General features: G+C 35.8%; 1 protein-coding gene and 1 long non-coding RNA gene across 2 annotated transcripts in view; one reads left to right on the top strand and one right to left on the bottom strand.

Moving 5' to 3' along the window:
• gtpbp2a (GTP binding protein 2a) overlaps positions 1-5,773 on the bottom strand; it is a 35,267-nt gene extending 29,494 nt beyond the window's left edge. Inside the window, exons 1-4 of the mRNA XM_067421479.1 lie at positions 5,448-5,773; positions 2,588-2,614; positions 1,673-1,857; positions 468-576 (exon numbers count right to left, since the gene is read on the bottom strand). Of these exons, the coding sequence (XP_067277580.1) occupies positions 468-576; positions 1,673-1,857; positions 2,588-2,614; positions 5,448-5,585 (459 nt within the window). The 5' untranslated portion in view covers positions 5,586-5,773. The remainder of the gene's footprint in view (positions 1-467; positions 577-1,672; positions 1,858-2,587; positions 2,615-5,447) is intronic.
• Positions 5,774-7,008: 1,235 nt separating this feature from the next.
• On the top strand, positions 7,009-8,987 carry LOC137045118 (uncharacterized). Its single transcript, XR_010898691.1, has 2 exons — positions 7,009-7,223; positions 8,606-8,987. It is a non-coding gene; the product is annotated as an uncharacterized lncRNA (long non-coding RNA).
• Positions 8,988-12,678: the final 3,691 nt, after the last annotated feature.

Below are 12,678 nucleotides of genomic sequence, written 5' to 3'. Positions count from 1 at the left end.
GGGGCTAAGAGACGCAGTTCAGCCAAGCAAGACTAGAGGCGGGCATTATGCAAATTAGTTACAACTATAGTGTGTGAGGGCGGGGCTAAGAGACGCTGTTCAGCCAAACAAGACTAGAGGCGGGCATTATGCAAATTAGTTACAACTATAGTGTGTGAGGGCGGGGCTAAGAGACGCTGTTCAGCCAATCAAGACCAGAGGCTGGCATTATGCAAATTAGTTACATCTATAGTGTGTGAGGGCGGGGCTAAGAGATGCTGTTCAGCCAATCAAGACCAGAGGCAGGCATTATGCAAATTAGTTACAACTATAGTGTGTGAGGGCGGGGCTAAGAGACGCTGTTCAGCCAATCAAGACCAGAGGCAGGCATTATGCAAATTAGTTACAACTATAGTGTGTGAGGGCGGGGCTAAGAGATGCTGTTCAGCCAATCAAGACCAGACATTATGTGTTATCATCACACGCACCTGCTGATCATCTGGCACTTTCCTGACCAGGACTTCGGCTATTCTGTGCGTCTCGTCAGAGTCGTAATCGACCTCCCTCTCTCTGAGAACTGTGATGTCTGCGCCCACCCTGAACACAACACACACACACACACACACGTCACAAAGCACATCAAAGAGGACTTATCACATGAATATTACACTTTAAGCGCCAACTGAATGTCAACTGAAAACTGAACTGAAATTCTCTTTAACACTCAAGACGCGCCAAAAAACATCTCGGAAAAACGCTGCCGATAATACCGGTGTGTACAGGCCTAAATGGTTAAAAATCACTGGTTCTGGGCAATTTGGAACCGGTTCTCGATATCCGTCCCTAGTGTCCATAAAATAAAGGGCAACACCAGGGTGATTACAAGATGATTTATTTTCGTTTAATGGGGAACTGTCTCTTTAAATGGCTTTTTATTATATTATTATGTATAGTACAGACAGTAAAACATGACCACGTTCCTGAGATTCACCCAAACAGAGCTTATGTATAAGACAATCTATTTTATTCTCATGCATGATGAAGTGAACGTGTGTGTGTGTGTGTGTGCTTGTTTTTGTGAAATATCAGGACACAAATGTGTATAATGCCATGGGTATGACACAGGTATTACAGGAGAGGGTGAAATATGAGGACATTACCCATGGCCCCACTTTACAAAAGGCTTATAAATCACACAGGAGGAGTTTTTATGAGAAAGTAAAAATGCAGAATGTTTCCTGTGATGGGTAGGTTTAGGGGCAGTGTGTGTGTGTGTGTGTGAGAGCCTGTTTATGTGGTTTATGAGGACACAAATTTGTATAACTACATGGGTATTACACTGGTATTACACCATAAATGTGGTTTATGAGGACATATTAAATAGCTTTAAAAACATACTAAATTATGTTTTTTTGAGAAAGTAAAAATGCAGACTGTTTCCTGTGATGGGTAGGTTTAGGGGAAAATACGGTTTGTACGGTATAAAAACCATTACACCTATGGAGAGTCCCTGTAAACCACATAGACCAACATGTGTGTGTGTGTGTGTGTGTGATGGGTAGGTTTAGGGGCAGTGTAAGGGGATAGAAAATACGGTTTGTACAGTATAAAAACCATTACGCCTATGGAATGTCCCCACATTTCACAAAAACAAACTTGTGTGAGTGTGTGTGTGTTGTGGTTCTGCTCGCACTTCTCAGCCATCCTGCGAAGTGTTTTGAGCGAGGCCTTCATGTCTTCCTCCGACAGGCCCACCAGCAGCCCGTTGTCCTCCACACCGATCTGATACACGGCCTCGCCTCGGCCCTCCTGCAGCCTCCACTTCATCTGAGTCGCCAGGTGCTCGAAGCGGTACTGGGTGGGGCTCACCAGCTTCAGCTAACACACACACACACAGTTTGGTTGAGATCAGGAGCACAGAGGTAATGATGGGAGTGTTTGTGTGATAAAATGCAGATATTAAAGCGGTGTTTTCATGCCATTTGCCTTGTTTAACTTTAGTTAGTGTGTGATGTCGCTGCTTGAGCATAAACAGTATCTGCAAAGTCACAGCGCTGAAAGTTCACTGCAAACGGAGATATTGTCTTTTAAAGTTACGGCAGTTTATTGCCTACAAAAATGGCCGTTTGGACTACAACGAGCTTCTTCCTGGGTTGGTGACATCATAAACCCTCGCTAGTCTCCGCAGATGTGACTTCTGCCCGTAATGGGAAGGGGCGTCACGTTTCCATGACAACCTGTGCTTGGCCCTTCAGCCAATCAAAATACAGGAAACTACATTTGGCCATCTGACCAATCTAAGACCATTGCATTTGTCAGAGGGAGGGGCTTCATAGAAGCAGGAAGCAAACGAGCCGTTCAGAGGACAGACAGCGGTGTGGAATAAAGGGAGAATAGAAGGAAAATACGGCGTTTACAAAAAAAATGAAGTATTAAGACATGTTATACTGCGCCCCATAAACACAACCAAGCCTAGAACGGAACCACCGCTTTAAACCAACAGCTGTAGTTTATAAAAAGCCCTGCTAATCTACAGCCCACTTCACAGAGCGTTACACATGCTAGTTATAACACAAGCAACACACAGAGGTCAGCTTAGAGAGTTTACCTTGTACTCAATGTTTCCCTCTTCAGCCTGAAACAAAAGACAGGACAGAGTTAACGCTCAATGGAGCTCAAATGTCACACAGTTCAGTTTTTAAAAGCACAAAGAAGAAGAGAAAAGAGACGAACACGCTCCACCCATTTCTCTTCCAATGCGACTCTAAAACATTGTGAAAAAAATGTCCATGGCAATGTCAGATATGATAAAGGCAGCTAATGCAAACGGCACAATAGACAAGTGCGATTTGCTCATTTCGCTCCATTAAAATGGCAGGAATCCTGTTGGACAAGCCCAGCTCTTTATTACATTAATCATCTGATTGACTTCTACTGTGAAAGAAACACCTGATCATCTTTTCCCGCCTTTATTCCTCACATTTACAAACATATTTACGCTGATATTCCAAGCTTGTGTCATATTACCGCCTTCACCTCTTCTCCTGTCGTCTTTAATGATAGTTGTGTTTCTTTCTTTCTACAGGAACTCGTCTTCATTGCCAAACAATGAACGTGAAAATCCTGAATTTCTATGTTCTGGTTTAATTAAATTCTTGTGTAACTGGAATACATGTATGCAAACTAAAAATACATGTAATTTAAAACTGGATTTGCCACAACACGGGGCCACACTGCAATAACTGCTTTTGTTACTTAGCATTTTTGTTTTGTTTTAAGTCCAAATATCTAAAAATTCTTAAAACAAGAAGTATTTACTAGACAAGTATAAATTATTGTCAAATTATTGGGGAAAAATAACTCAAAATGAGGAGAGTTTTTGCTTAAAATAAGATAAATAATCTACCAATGGGGTGAGAAAAATAATCTTAATTCAAACAGAAAACAAGATTATTTTTCTCACCCCATTGGCAGATTATTGATCTTATTTTAAGCAAAAACTCTCTTCATTTTGAGTTATTTTTTCCCAAAACAAGACAATAATTTGTACTTGTCTAGTAAATCTTTCTTAATGTAAGAATTTGTAGAGATTTAGACTAGAAACAAGACAAAAATACTGAGTAAGAAAAGCATTTTTGCAGGATATATAGGAAAGAATGCAAAAATGCTGCTAGTATATTGTTTAAAATTATAGTAAATTTTACAATTTTTAATGCAAAATACTTTTTTTAAAAAGTTTACGTTTTAAGTAAATAATATTACCATTTTTGGTGAAAGTATATATTTTATATTTTACTTAAGCATCTTTCTGCATCTGTTCATATAATTCAGTTTATGCTATTTTTACTGGAAAGGCTGTAATTGTATCATTATTTCTCATATTTAAAAACACATCTTGTATTATTTTACAGCCCGTTCAGTTTTCCTGTCGTCTTTAATGACTTCCTACAGAAACTCATCTTCATAACCAGACAAACAATGAAAGAGAAAACCCTGTATTTCGATTAAATGACATGCTTTGACGCAACTATTATACAAGTGTACAAACTAAAAACAAATGCACTTTAAAAATGTATTTACCACAACACCAGGATATTTAGAAAATAAGGTAAAAATGCTGCTAGTATATTGTTTAAAACGATAGTAAATGTACATTTTACTGTAAAATACGGTTTACATTTTATATTAATATTTATGGGGAAAGTATTTTTTAATGTTTTACTTAAAGGCACAATATGTAATTTTTCGTCTCTTATTCAAAACAAAAGCGTGTAATAAGACGAACTATGTAGAGCTGGAGAACAATCATTAGTTTCTGTCCATCAATGATCCAAACAGTGTCTAATAAAACACATCAGATATTAAAGCGGCGATAGTGTTGCCATGGTTACTACACAATAATGCAGGCGTGTTGTCATTGGTAGGAGTTAAAATGGATGATTTCTCTGGATTTAAACATTCTTGGAAACATTTGGGACAATGCGTACACTAGTCAACAAAATATATAACACTGGTCTAGTGATTTTTGGATATTTTAATCCAAAAATCTTACATACTGTGCCTTTAAAGTGCATTTAAGCTATCAGATTGTTTAGTTACATTTCATATTCAGTTTATTATTAAGTAATATTTGAATAACTCGGGTATGTTGGTATATTGACATGATGTAATGACACTTTATGGTTCCATATCCTGTAAATATGTCGTCAGCATTATATCACGTGACTGTATTTTTGTAAACATAAATAGATAAATAATCAGTAAAGTCACAATAAACCTTGTTTTGAAGGAAATACTGAGAGTGATTAGAATATAATCGAAGCAGAATAACTCTGTTTAATCAGACAGATGTGTTTAATATAAGACAACAAAATATATAACATGGTTCTAGGGATTTTTGGATATTTAAATACAAAAATCTTACATTTTGTGCCTGAAAAAGTGCATTTAAGCTATCAGATTGTTTTGATACATTTCATATTCAGCTTATGATGTTCTCAGACTCAATTTTAAATCAAGTGGCATTTCGTTGTTATTATTATTATTACTATAATTCACAGTAATATTTGAATAGCTCGGGTATGTTGGTATATCATGATGTAATGATACTTTATGGTTCCATATCCTGTATATATGTCGTCAGCATTATATCACGTGACTGTATTTTTGTAAACATAAATAGATAAATAATCAGTGAAGTCACAATAAACCTTGTTTTGAAGGAAATACTGAGAGTGATTAGAATATAATCGAAGAAGAATAACTCGGTTTAACCAGACAGATGTGTTTAATATAAGTCAACAAAATATATAAAACTGTTCTGGTGGTTTATGGATATTTTAAGCCTGAAATCTTACATATTGTGCCTTTAATGAATACATAATTTGAATTTAAGGAAATTCTGAGAGTTATTAGAAGCAGAAAAACTTGTTTTATATCAGCCAGATGTGTTTAATGTGTCGGCTCACCTCTGGAGGTAGATAAGGCGGATTATTGCTCGCTTTTGGGTACCGGGCTGAGCGGTTTTTGCACTTTTTGTTGCCGTTTTTGGCGGTTTTCCTGCTGGCCGCCGCGCTCCCAAAAAGCTCCGACACACGCGAATCCATTCCTGTTCAAAACCCCGACACAAACCGATCAACTACCGGGTCTGTCCTACGCCATTCGCCCGGTCGGATAGATAGAAACACAAAGAGAGCGAAAGAAACATCGTATATAAGCGCGAGCCGGCCGGGCTCACCCCCCCAGACACTAAACAAAAACAACTCAACTTCCGGTGTAAGTTCGCGGAAGTGCGTCAAGAACGTCAAGCGAAGGGGAATAAAATATACTTTCTTATTTGGTTCTGTATTTTATACAACTTTTACTTTGACGTAGTGTATAGAATCCAGTGGAATGGATCCCGCGAGAACACCAGAAGTGATAAGAAGGAAGTTATAATCACTGATGAATATTCATCATAATGCAATCACTGTGTAACTTTACACGAACACCATTTGCATTGTGTCACATAATGAAACTAAACATTGCGCTGATATTGCGTCAGTTTTGTTATTTAAAACGTAGTCAAAAAAAGAATCAACTTTTCTCCAGTGATATTAGCTTTCAGTTTACTTTGAAGATGGAAGATATTTTATTTATTTATATGCTTTTCAAGCGTTTTGTACAATAATTTTTAAAAAACTGCTAAAAAAAATGAAATGAAATGAAATGAAGTGAAGCGAAGTGAATTAATTCAATTTTAATTAAACGAGCTGATCGGAGAAAGAGCGCCGCCCGATAAGAGGAACGGGAAGTTTTCTTTCCAAACAAGCCCCCAGTATTTTTGTAAGCTAGTTGTTTAATTGGCTTTGAATGAATATATTAAAATACGTTTTCTATTTACAACGAAAGCTAATGCCTGCTCAAAATATGATGGCATTATACAGTGGCTTCATAAATTTATAAAAAACATAAAACAAAACACATCTGATGTAGGCTACATTCTTTGCTCTTCATTTTCTAGAAGTAAAAGTAACCTTTCTGTATTATCGTGTAATTAATTAAGTGAAAGTACGCCGCTATATCTTGCTAAAGTTCAAGTAAAAACGACTTTCCAACTGTCAAATACAAATTTAAAGTTGGATTTGAATGCACTAGTGTCAGTCCTCAAATTTTATTGGCTGATTCCAAAAGCCCAGACTTTGACGTGTTATAATCATTATTGCTGATCTTCAGCGATAATTGTGGGTTATTTTAAGGCATTTACACCACAAGAAAGGGTTTATGCGGATATTATCCACATACAAGACAGTATAGGCTATTTGTGTTTATGTATTGTGAATCTAAAAACTTTCATTTATGAATTCAATATTGGTATCTGAAGCATTATTGTATGTAAAAGTTATTACCAAGTGTTGAGTTAACTTGGTTACTTTTAGAGCGTACAGTCTTGACTTTTGTTTCAGTGCAGTCTTCCAGTGCTGTGTGTAATAATCAGGGCCGCATTAAGACTTCAAGGGGCCCCTGGGCTTTTGCCTCTTGGGGCAAATACTCCTCGCTGCAGACTGTAGCGCGGTGACGTCACGAATATTGCGTCACGAATGTGTTAGCGCGCATGCGCAAAGTGACGTTTCGTCGGTATTTAATACGCATGCGCGCCGATGATGTCACTTTTGTGTATTCGCGCATGCGCGTACATTCATTTTCAACTTCAATCACCTGAGGATGATGTTAGCGTTCGCTCGAAAGGTATGGATTCCATGGCAGTAAGTCAATAAGCAGTGTATTTATGTTGTTTTTAACAATTGTGTGTTTGTGTTAACAGCTTTTAATTGTTAGGGATGCTATATAGAGCGTCATAAATGTTTAATTTATTAATGTTTAACATGTGTGCCTCTAAACAAATTAATGCTTTGAAGATGTCTTAAAATAGAGCAGAAAGATTTAAATTAAGGAAGTCATGTAATTGATTGTTGCATGCATTGCAAAAATAAAATAAAATAAAAATCCTAATTGTTGTCTTGTTTTTCCAAATAGATATTTAAACATCTTTAAACAGAGATGCATTTACATGGAATGCAAATGTAAATTGGAGTCTCAAAAGAATTAATAAAATTATGGGAATTTATGTTGAAAACAAATCAAATATCTGTCTGTCTGTCTGCATGTCATGCCAATCTGTAATGTGTCTGTCTGTTTGTCTGCATGTCTGTCTGTAATGTGTCTGTCTGCATGTCATGCCAGTCTGTAATGTGTCTGTCTGCCTGCATGTCATGCCAGTCTGTAATGTGTCTGTCTGTCTGCATGTCATGCCAGTCTGTAATGTGTCTGTCTGTTTGTCTGCATGTCTGTCTGTAATGTGTCTGTCTGTATGTCATGCCAGTCTGTAATGTGTCTGTCTGTAATGTATGTCTGTCTGCATGTCATGCCAGTCTGTAATGTGTATGTCTGTCTGCATGTCATGCCAGTCTGTAATGTGTCTGTCTGTCTGCATGTCATGCCAGTCTGTAATGTGTCTGTCTGTAATGTATGTCTGTCTGCATGTCATGCCAGTCTGTAATGTGTCTATCTGTAATGTCTGTCTGTCTGCATGTCATGCCAGTCTGTAATGTGTCTGTCTGCATGTCATGCCAGTCTGTAATGTGTCAGTCTGTAATGTCTGTCTATATATATATATATATATATATATATATATATATATATATATATATATATATATATATATATATATATATATATATATATATATATATATATATATATATATATATTGTTTGTCTGTTATGTCTGTCTGTGTCTATCTATTTATCATGTTTTTGTTTCTGATAGACTGTAAACTCTCAGTTTATAAACTACTTTGAACTAATGAATCTTCAAACTTCATAGCTATTGAAACTATTTCAAAATTTCAGGCTAGGCTTTCTCAATCTAAAGTTTGTCTTGAGATTTTTTTTATCTTGTTTTTATTCTTAATGAAGTAAGTCTCTTAGGTACTTTACAGACAAAGCCAATAACACTCAAGCATATCTTTATCTAACTTCTTCCAATAATGCATTTTAAAATATTGTCCTGGTATAATCCTGTACCATGTTAATGCCTTTCTTCAAAATTATTCAACTTTGTTTGTGCTATATTTTATCTAAATTAGGTGTCTAGAACTGGTGTGCATTTTCCACAGAACACAAACAAGAGTTTGGGGTGCCCTGCTCATTGACACTGTGCTTGCACTGCACTCTCCAAGGACTGCCCACCCGGGTCTGCTCCTGACGGCGGATGGCGAGTCCTGAGGTGATTTCATCCAGATAACGAGGATGGGGCTATTGCTCGGGTTGAATGTTTTTTTTTAATGATGGAGGGAAATTTCAGGCTGAGTAGATTTGAATGGATTGTTTTGTGTGTATGCGATATAAAAAATGATAATGTTTGTACTTTGTATATGTGTGTATGATAATCTGTATGTGTACATAATTCTGTAATTATAATGATAAAAGCGATGTCTGCTTTGCTTTGAAATAAAAGAAAGTTGTCACTCTTATGAGTTATAATTTGGGATATAGACATAGACACTGAAAATGTACTGTATGTAGTCAGTTTAACATCAAACTACTTTATTGGCATAAATGTTTTACATGCCGTATTGTCAGAGAAACTGTCCAAAAAAATATAATACACAAAAATAAAGAAGAACAATGTAGGCTACAACTTAATGTGAAAATAATACATTTATACCATCTGCCATTATTTTATACAATTAATGATCTATGTACATAATAATATTAAGGGTGGTTATTTATTTATTTAGTGATATTATTTTATTTATGGTCTTAGCGTAATTAGTTTATACGTTTGTAATGCATGGGGCATGTAATTCTTGCAAGTTTCTTTGTGTGTTTGCTGTATTGAATTGGGAATTCAAATTAATAATTTTTGTGAGGCTAAAGATGAATTTCCACCGGCGTGGACAATAAAGAGTTGTAATCTAAACTACACTTAGTTTAAATAAAATACACAGCCATTACAGAGTATACTTTGTAATTCCTTATAATTATATCAGATGGCATGGTCAAAACCAAGGATATGTGTACTCCGTTTTGCTGTTTTTTTATTATTACTTTAGCGTTTTTAACATTTTATCAACCTATTATGTCAAGTTTTCTCATGCATTTTAAAGACGTGGGACGTCAAACAAGAAATCAAAACACGTGACATCACCGCATAACGCAAATAGTACACGCATGCGCTGTCACCACGTTATGGCGCATGCGTTTTAAAGATATGCGATACGTAATATACGTGACGTATATTCGTGACGTCAGCGCGCTACAGTCTGCAGCGAGGGGTATCTCTCTTGGGGGGCCCTTCATCCATTGGAACTGCATAATTAATTGTTTAAAGTTATGGTCCCACCCCTTTTACCCCACCAGGTGGCAACAAGTGACTGTTAAAAATGCATTTGTCATTGAATCATTGATCTTTTCAATTACAAAAATATCACAAAGCCTTTTATTTTACGGGAATAAATGGTATTTAAAAACATCCAAATCTATAAGTCTGTTATATAAAATACACAAAAATAAGTGAAAAAGTGCTCTTCCAGGTACTTAAAGACACCATGAATAGGAACTAAAATGTGCTTTTAATATAATTATTATTTTTTTAAATACAGAGATGGTATGTTAAAAACACATTTTAGTTCATATTCATGGCGTCTCAAAATGTTCTTAAGATTATCGTAGGAAACATGCATGATAAGGCCTATTTAATTACATGTAGCCTATGCAGAATCTTTTGTATACACGTTGCCCTAGATAAAAATTATTATATTCCACAGCTCTAGTGTGGTGGCTAGCTAACTACTGGGAGCTCAACTAAGTTGTAAAGTTTAAAAGGAGATAATTATTTTAATAGACTATCTAGCTATCTGCTGCTAGCCTACTGTATCACAACCAGTGATGCCAGTAAGGCGTTACTCTGATCTGACCACTTTTTTCCAGTAACGAGTAACGCTTATCAAAATTTTCAGCCTGAGTTCGGCTGGAGCCTGTTTTTTATTTATTTATTTTTACATTGTTGCAGCCATTAAAATAGTTCAGTTTTGTTTTTAATGTCAAAGTAGTTATTTTTCGTTTCGTTTCTTTATTAACCTAATTTAGAAAAATGTTCAGAGCAATTTTTTGTTTGTTAAATTAAAGTTTACATAGGCAAGACAATTCAAGAGTTGGTTTGAGTGAGGCTATTAAACATGCGGTTAACTCACTGGGTCGTCACATAAAAAAATTAAAACTTTAATTTAACAAACAAAAAATTGCTCTAAACATTTTTCTAAATGAACTTAATAAAGAAACGAAACGAAATATAACTACTTTGACATTAAAAACAAAGTAGGCTAGTTATTATACCACCACAAAGGCATTTGAGGCAGGCTGATAGATTAGCCTACTGCTCGCAAAGGCGCTCAAAAAAAGGGCTACACAATCTAAAGAAAAAAAAAGGACATGCAGGTTGTCTTATAGCCTACCTTACACTTCAGCAAAATTAATATAAATCCGATCTTCAATTCCCGCGGTATATGCTCATTTAACGGAGTTCACATCAAAGCAAAAGATTCCAGCATTTTATTCAGCAGCCCATTTCAAATTCAAAGATCGCAATATGAGAGAGAGTGACCTAAGCACTGGAAAGATCATTAGTCTCATTAATTTATATTGAAGATGATTGTGTTTTGTGTGACTTATTTTAAAGTTTCATTTACGGCCATTTGCGTTGGCTTAATTGCTTTACTCATTTGCAGCGATGCTGCAGTAGCCTAGCACCATCATATCTCTCTTACTACACCATAACACGCTCTCACACATTTATTTTTTAATTATTTGTCAGGAGTAAAATTAACACATGTGGTTTAAACAACCAGATACATTTACATCTGTCCGGTTTAGTTTGAAATGCTTTCATGCACCTTCTGAATTGGTTTGTTTGAGTAATCAGAATTAAATACGTCTCGAAAGACTCTCGGAAGGCATTTAGGCCTAACGTTACTCCTGGTCATTTCGCAATCAGATAGATACCTGGTCACATAAAATTAATGAAGGAACCGGTTGTAAAAAGGCCATAACTCTAGCAGCTGCACTGAAGAAACGGACTCTTTAACCCTGCGCGAGCCATATCTTGACAGTGGCGCAAGCTATCATGGTCTCATGTTGTTTCCACCAGCACATCTCATTGTTCATTTTAATGATTAAAATAAATATAAAACGAAGGAGAAGCCTAAAAAAAGGGGCGTAAAAAGTCGGGGCCGTCAGGCTCGGGCATAAATGCAATAAAGTGTGTTGCCAAAAACGGTTGTCATTTCTATTTTGAGGCACAGAAATCTTTACTATTTCAACATAAAAATTTGTTTGACTATATACTGGACTGTTTTAGTGACTACAACACAAATAAAAACAGTTAATTTGTACTTAATTGTAATTTAGATAGTATAGTGAATTAGTGAATTAGATCATGGAATACTGAGTGAATTTGAGAATTTCTTAGTGTTATTCCCCACCTCCAAGGGGCTTACATTATAGCTAAAGTTTACCCTGCTCAGTCAGCTTGGTTCTGGTTCTCAAAAACCCAATAGATTGTTCTCCATTGTTGCATCGTTCATGGATGATACATGCAGATAACTACATAGCCTAAATTATTCAATCTTTAGGCCTATTGAATTTTATATAATCAATTAACTCTTCAACAGTTCTGAGTTATTCTGTAAGGACTGTTTCTAAACCTTGCAACGCTAAAGACTGAATGTTAGTAAAGTAAAGACTTTCTATATTAGTTGTCAAAATAAATAATTGCAACAGTTCTGTCAAAAATTAAACCCAGTAAAAGAAAAAAAGTTTTCTCTATTGAATCCCTATATGCAAGAATATGAATTTATTTCAATTATATAATAAGCACAGAGGTCAACATTTTATTTGATGCATTTAAATATTATACATTGCAAAATAAGCGCCTATATTTCAGTATAGTTCAGTGCTCACATTTATTTGAGCATTAAAAAAAAATCATATTATCAGCGTATGCCTTAGGCTATATTGCTATATTACATGGCAGAATATTTTAGCACATTTTCGCGTGATATTCAAGAGTTTGCTTGTCTCGGAATCTAGCAGAAGTGTCAACAGTTTTCACATACGTCGTGTGAGCGAACATAATTTTACCGGTGAGGGTTCATGATTA

Source organism: Pseudorasbora parva, chromosome 17 (genome assembly GCF_024679245.1).
Source record: "Pseudorasbora parva isolate DD20220531a chromosome 17, ASM2467924v1, whole genome shotgun sequence".
In the NCBI taxonomy this organism is placed as follows: Eukaryota; Metazoa; Chordata; class Actinopteri; order Cypriniformes; family Gobionidae; genus Pseudorasbora; species Pseudorasbora parva.
Note: the sequence above shows the minus strand (reverse complement) of the source record. Positions and strands in the feature narration are given on the sequence as shown.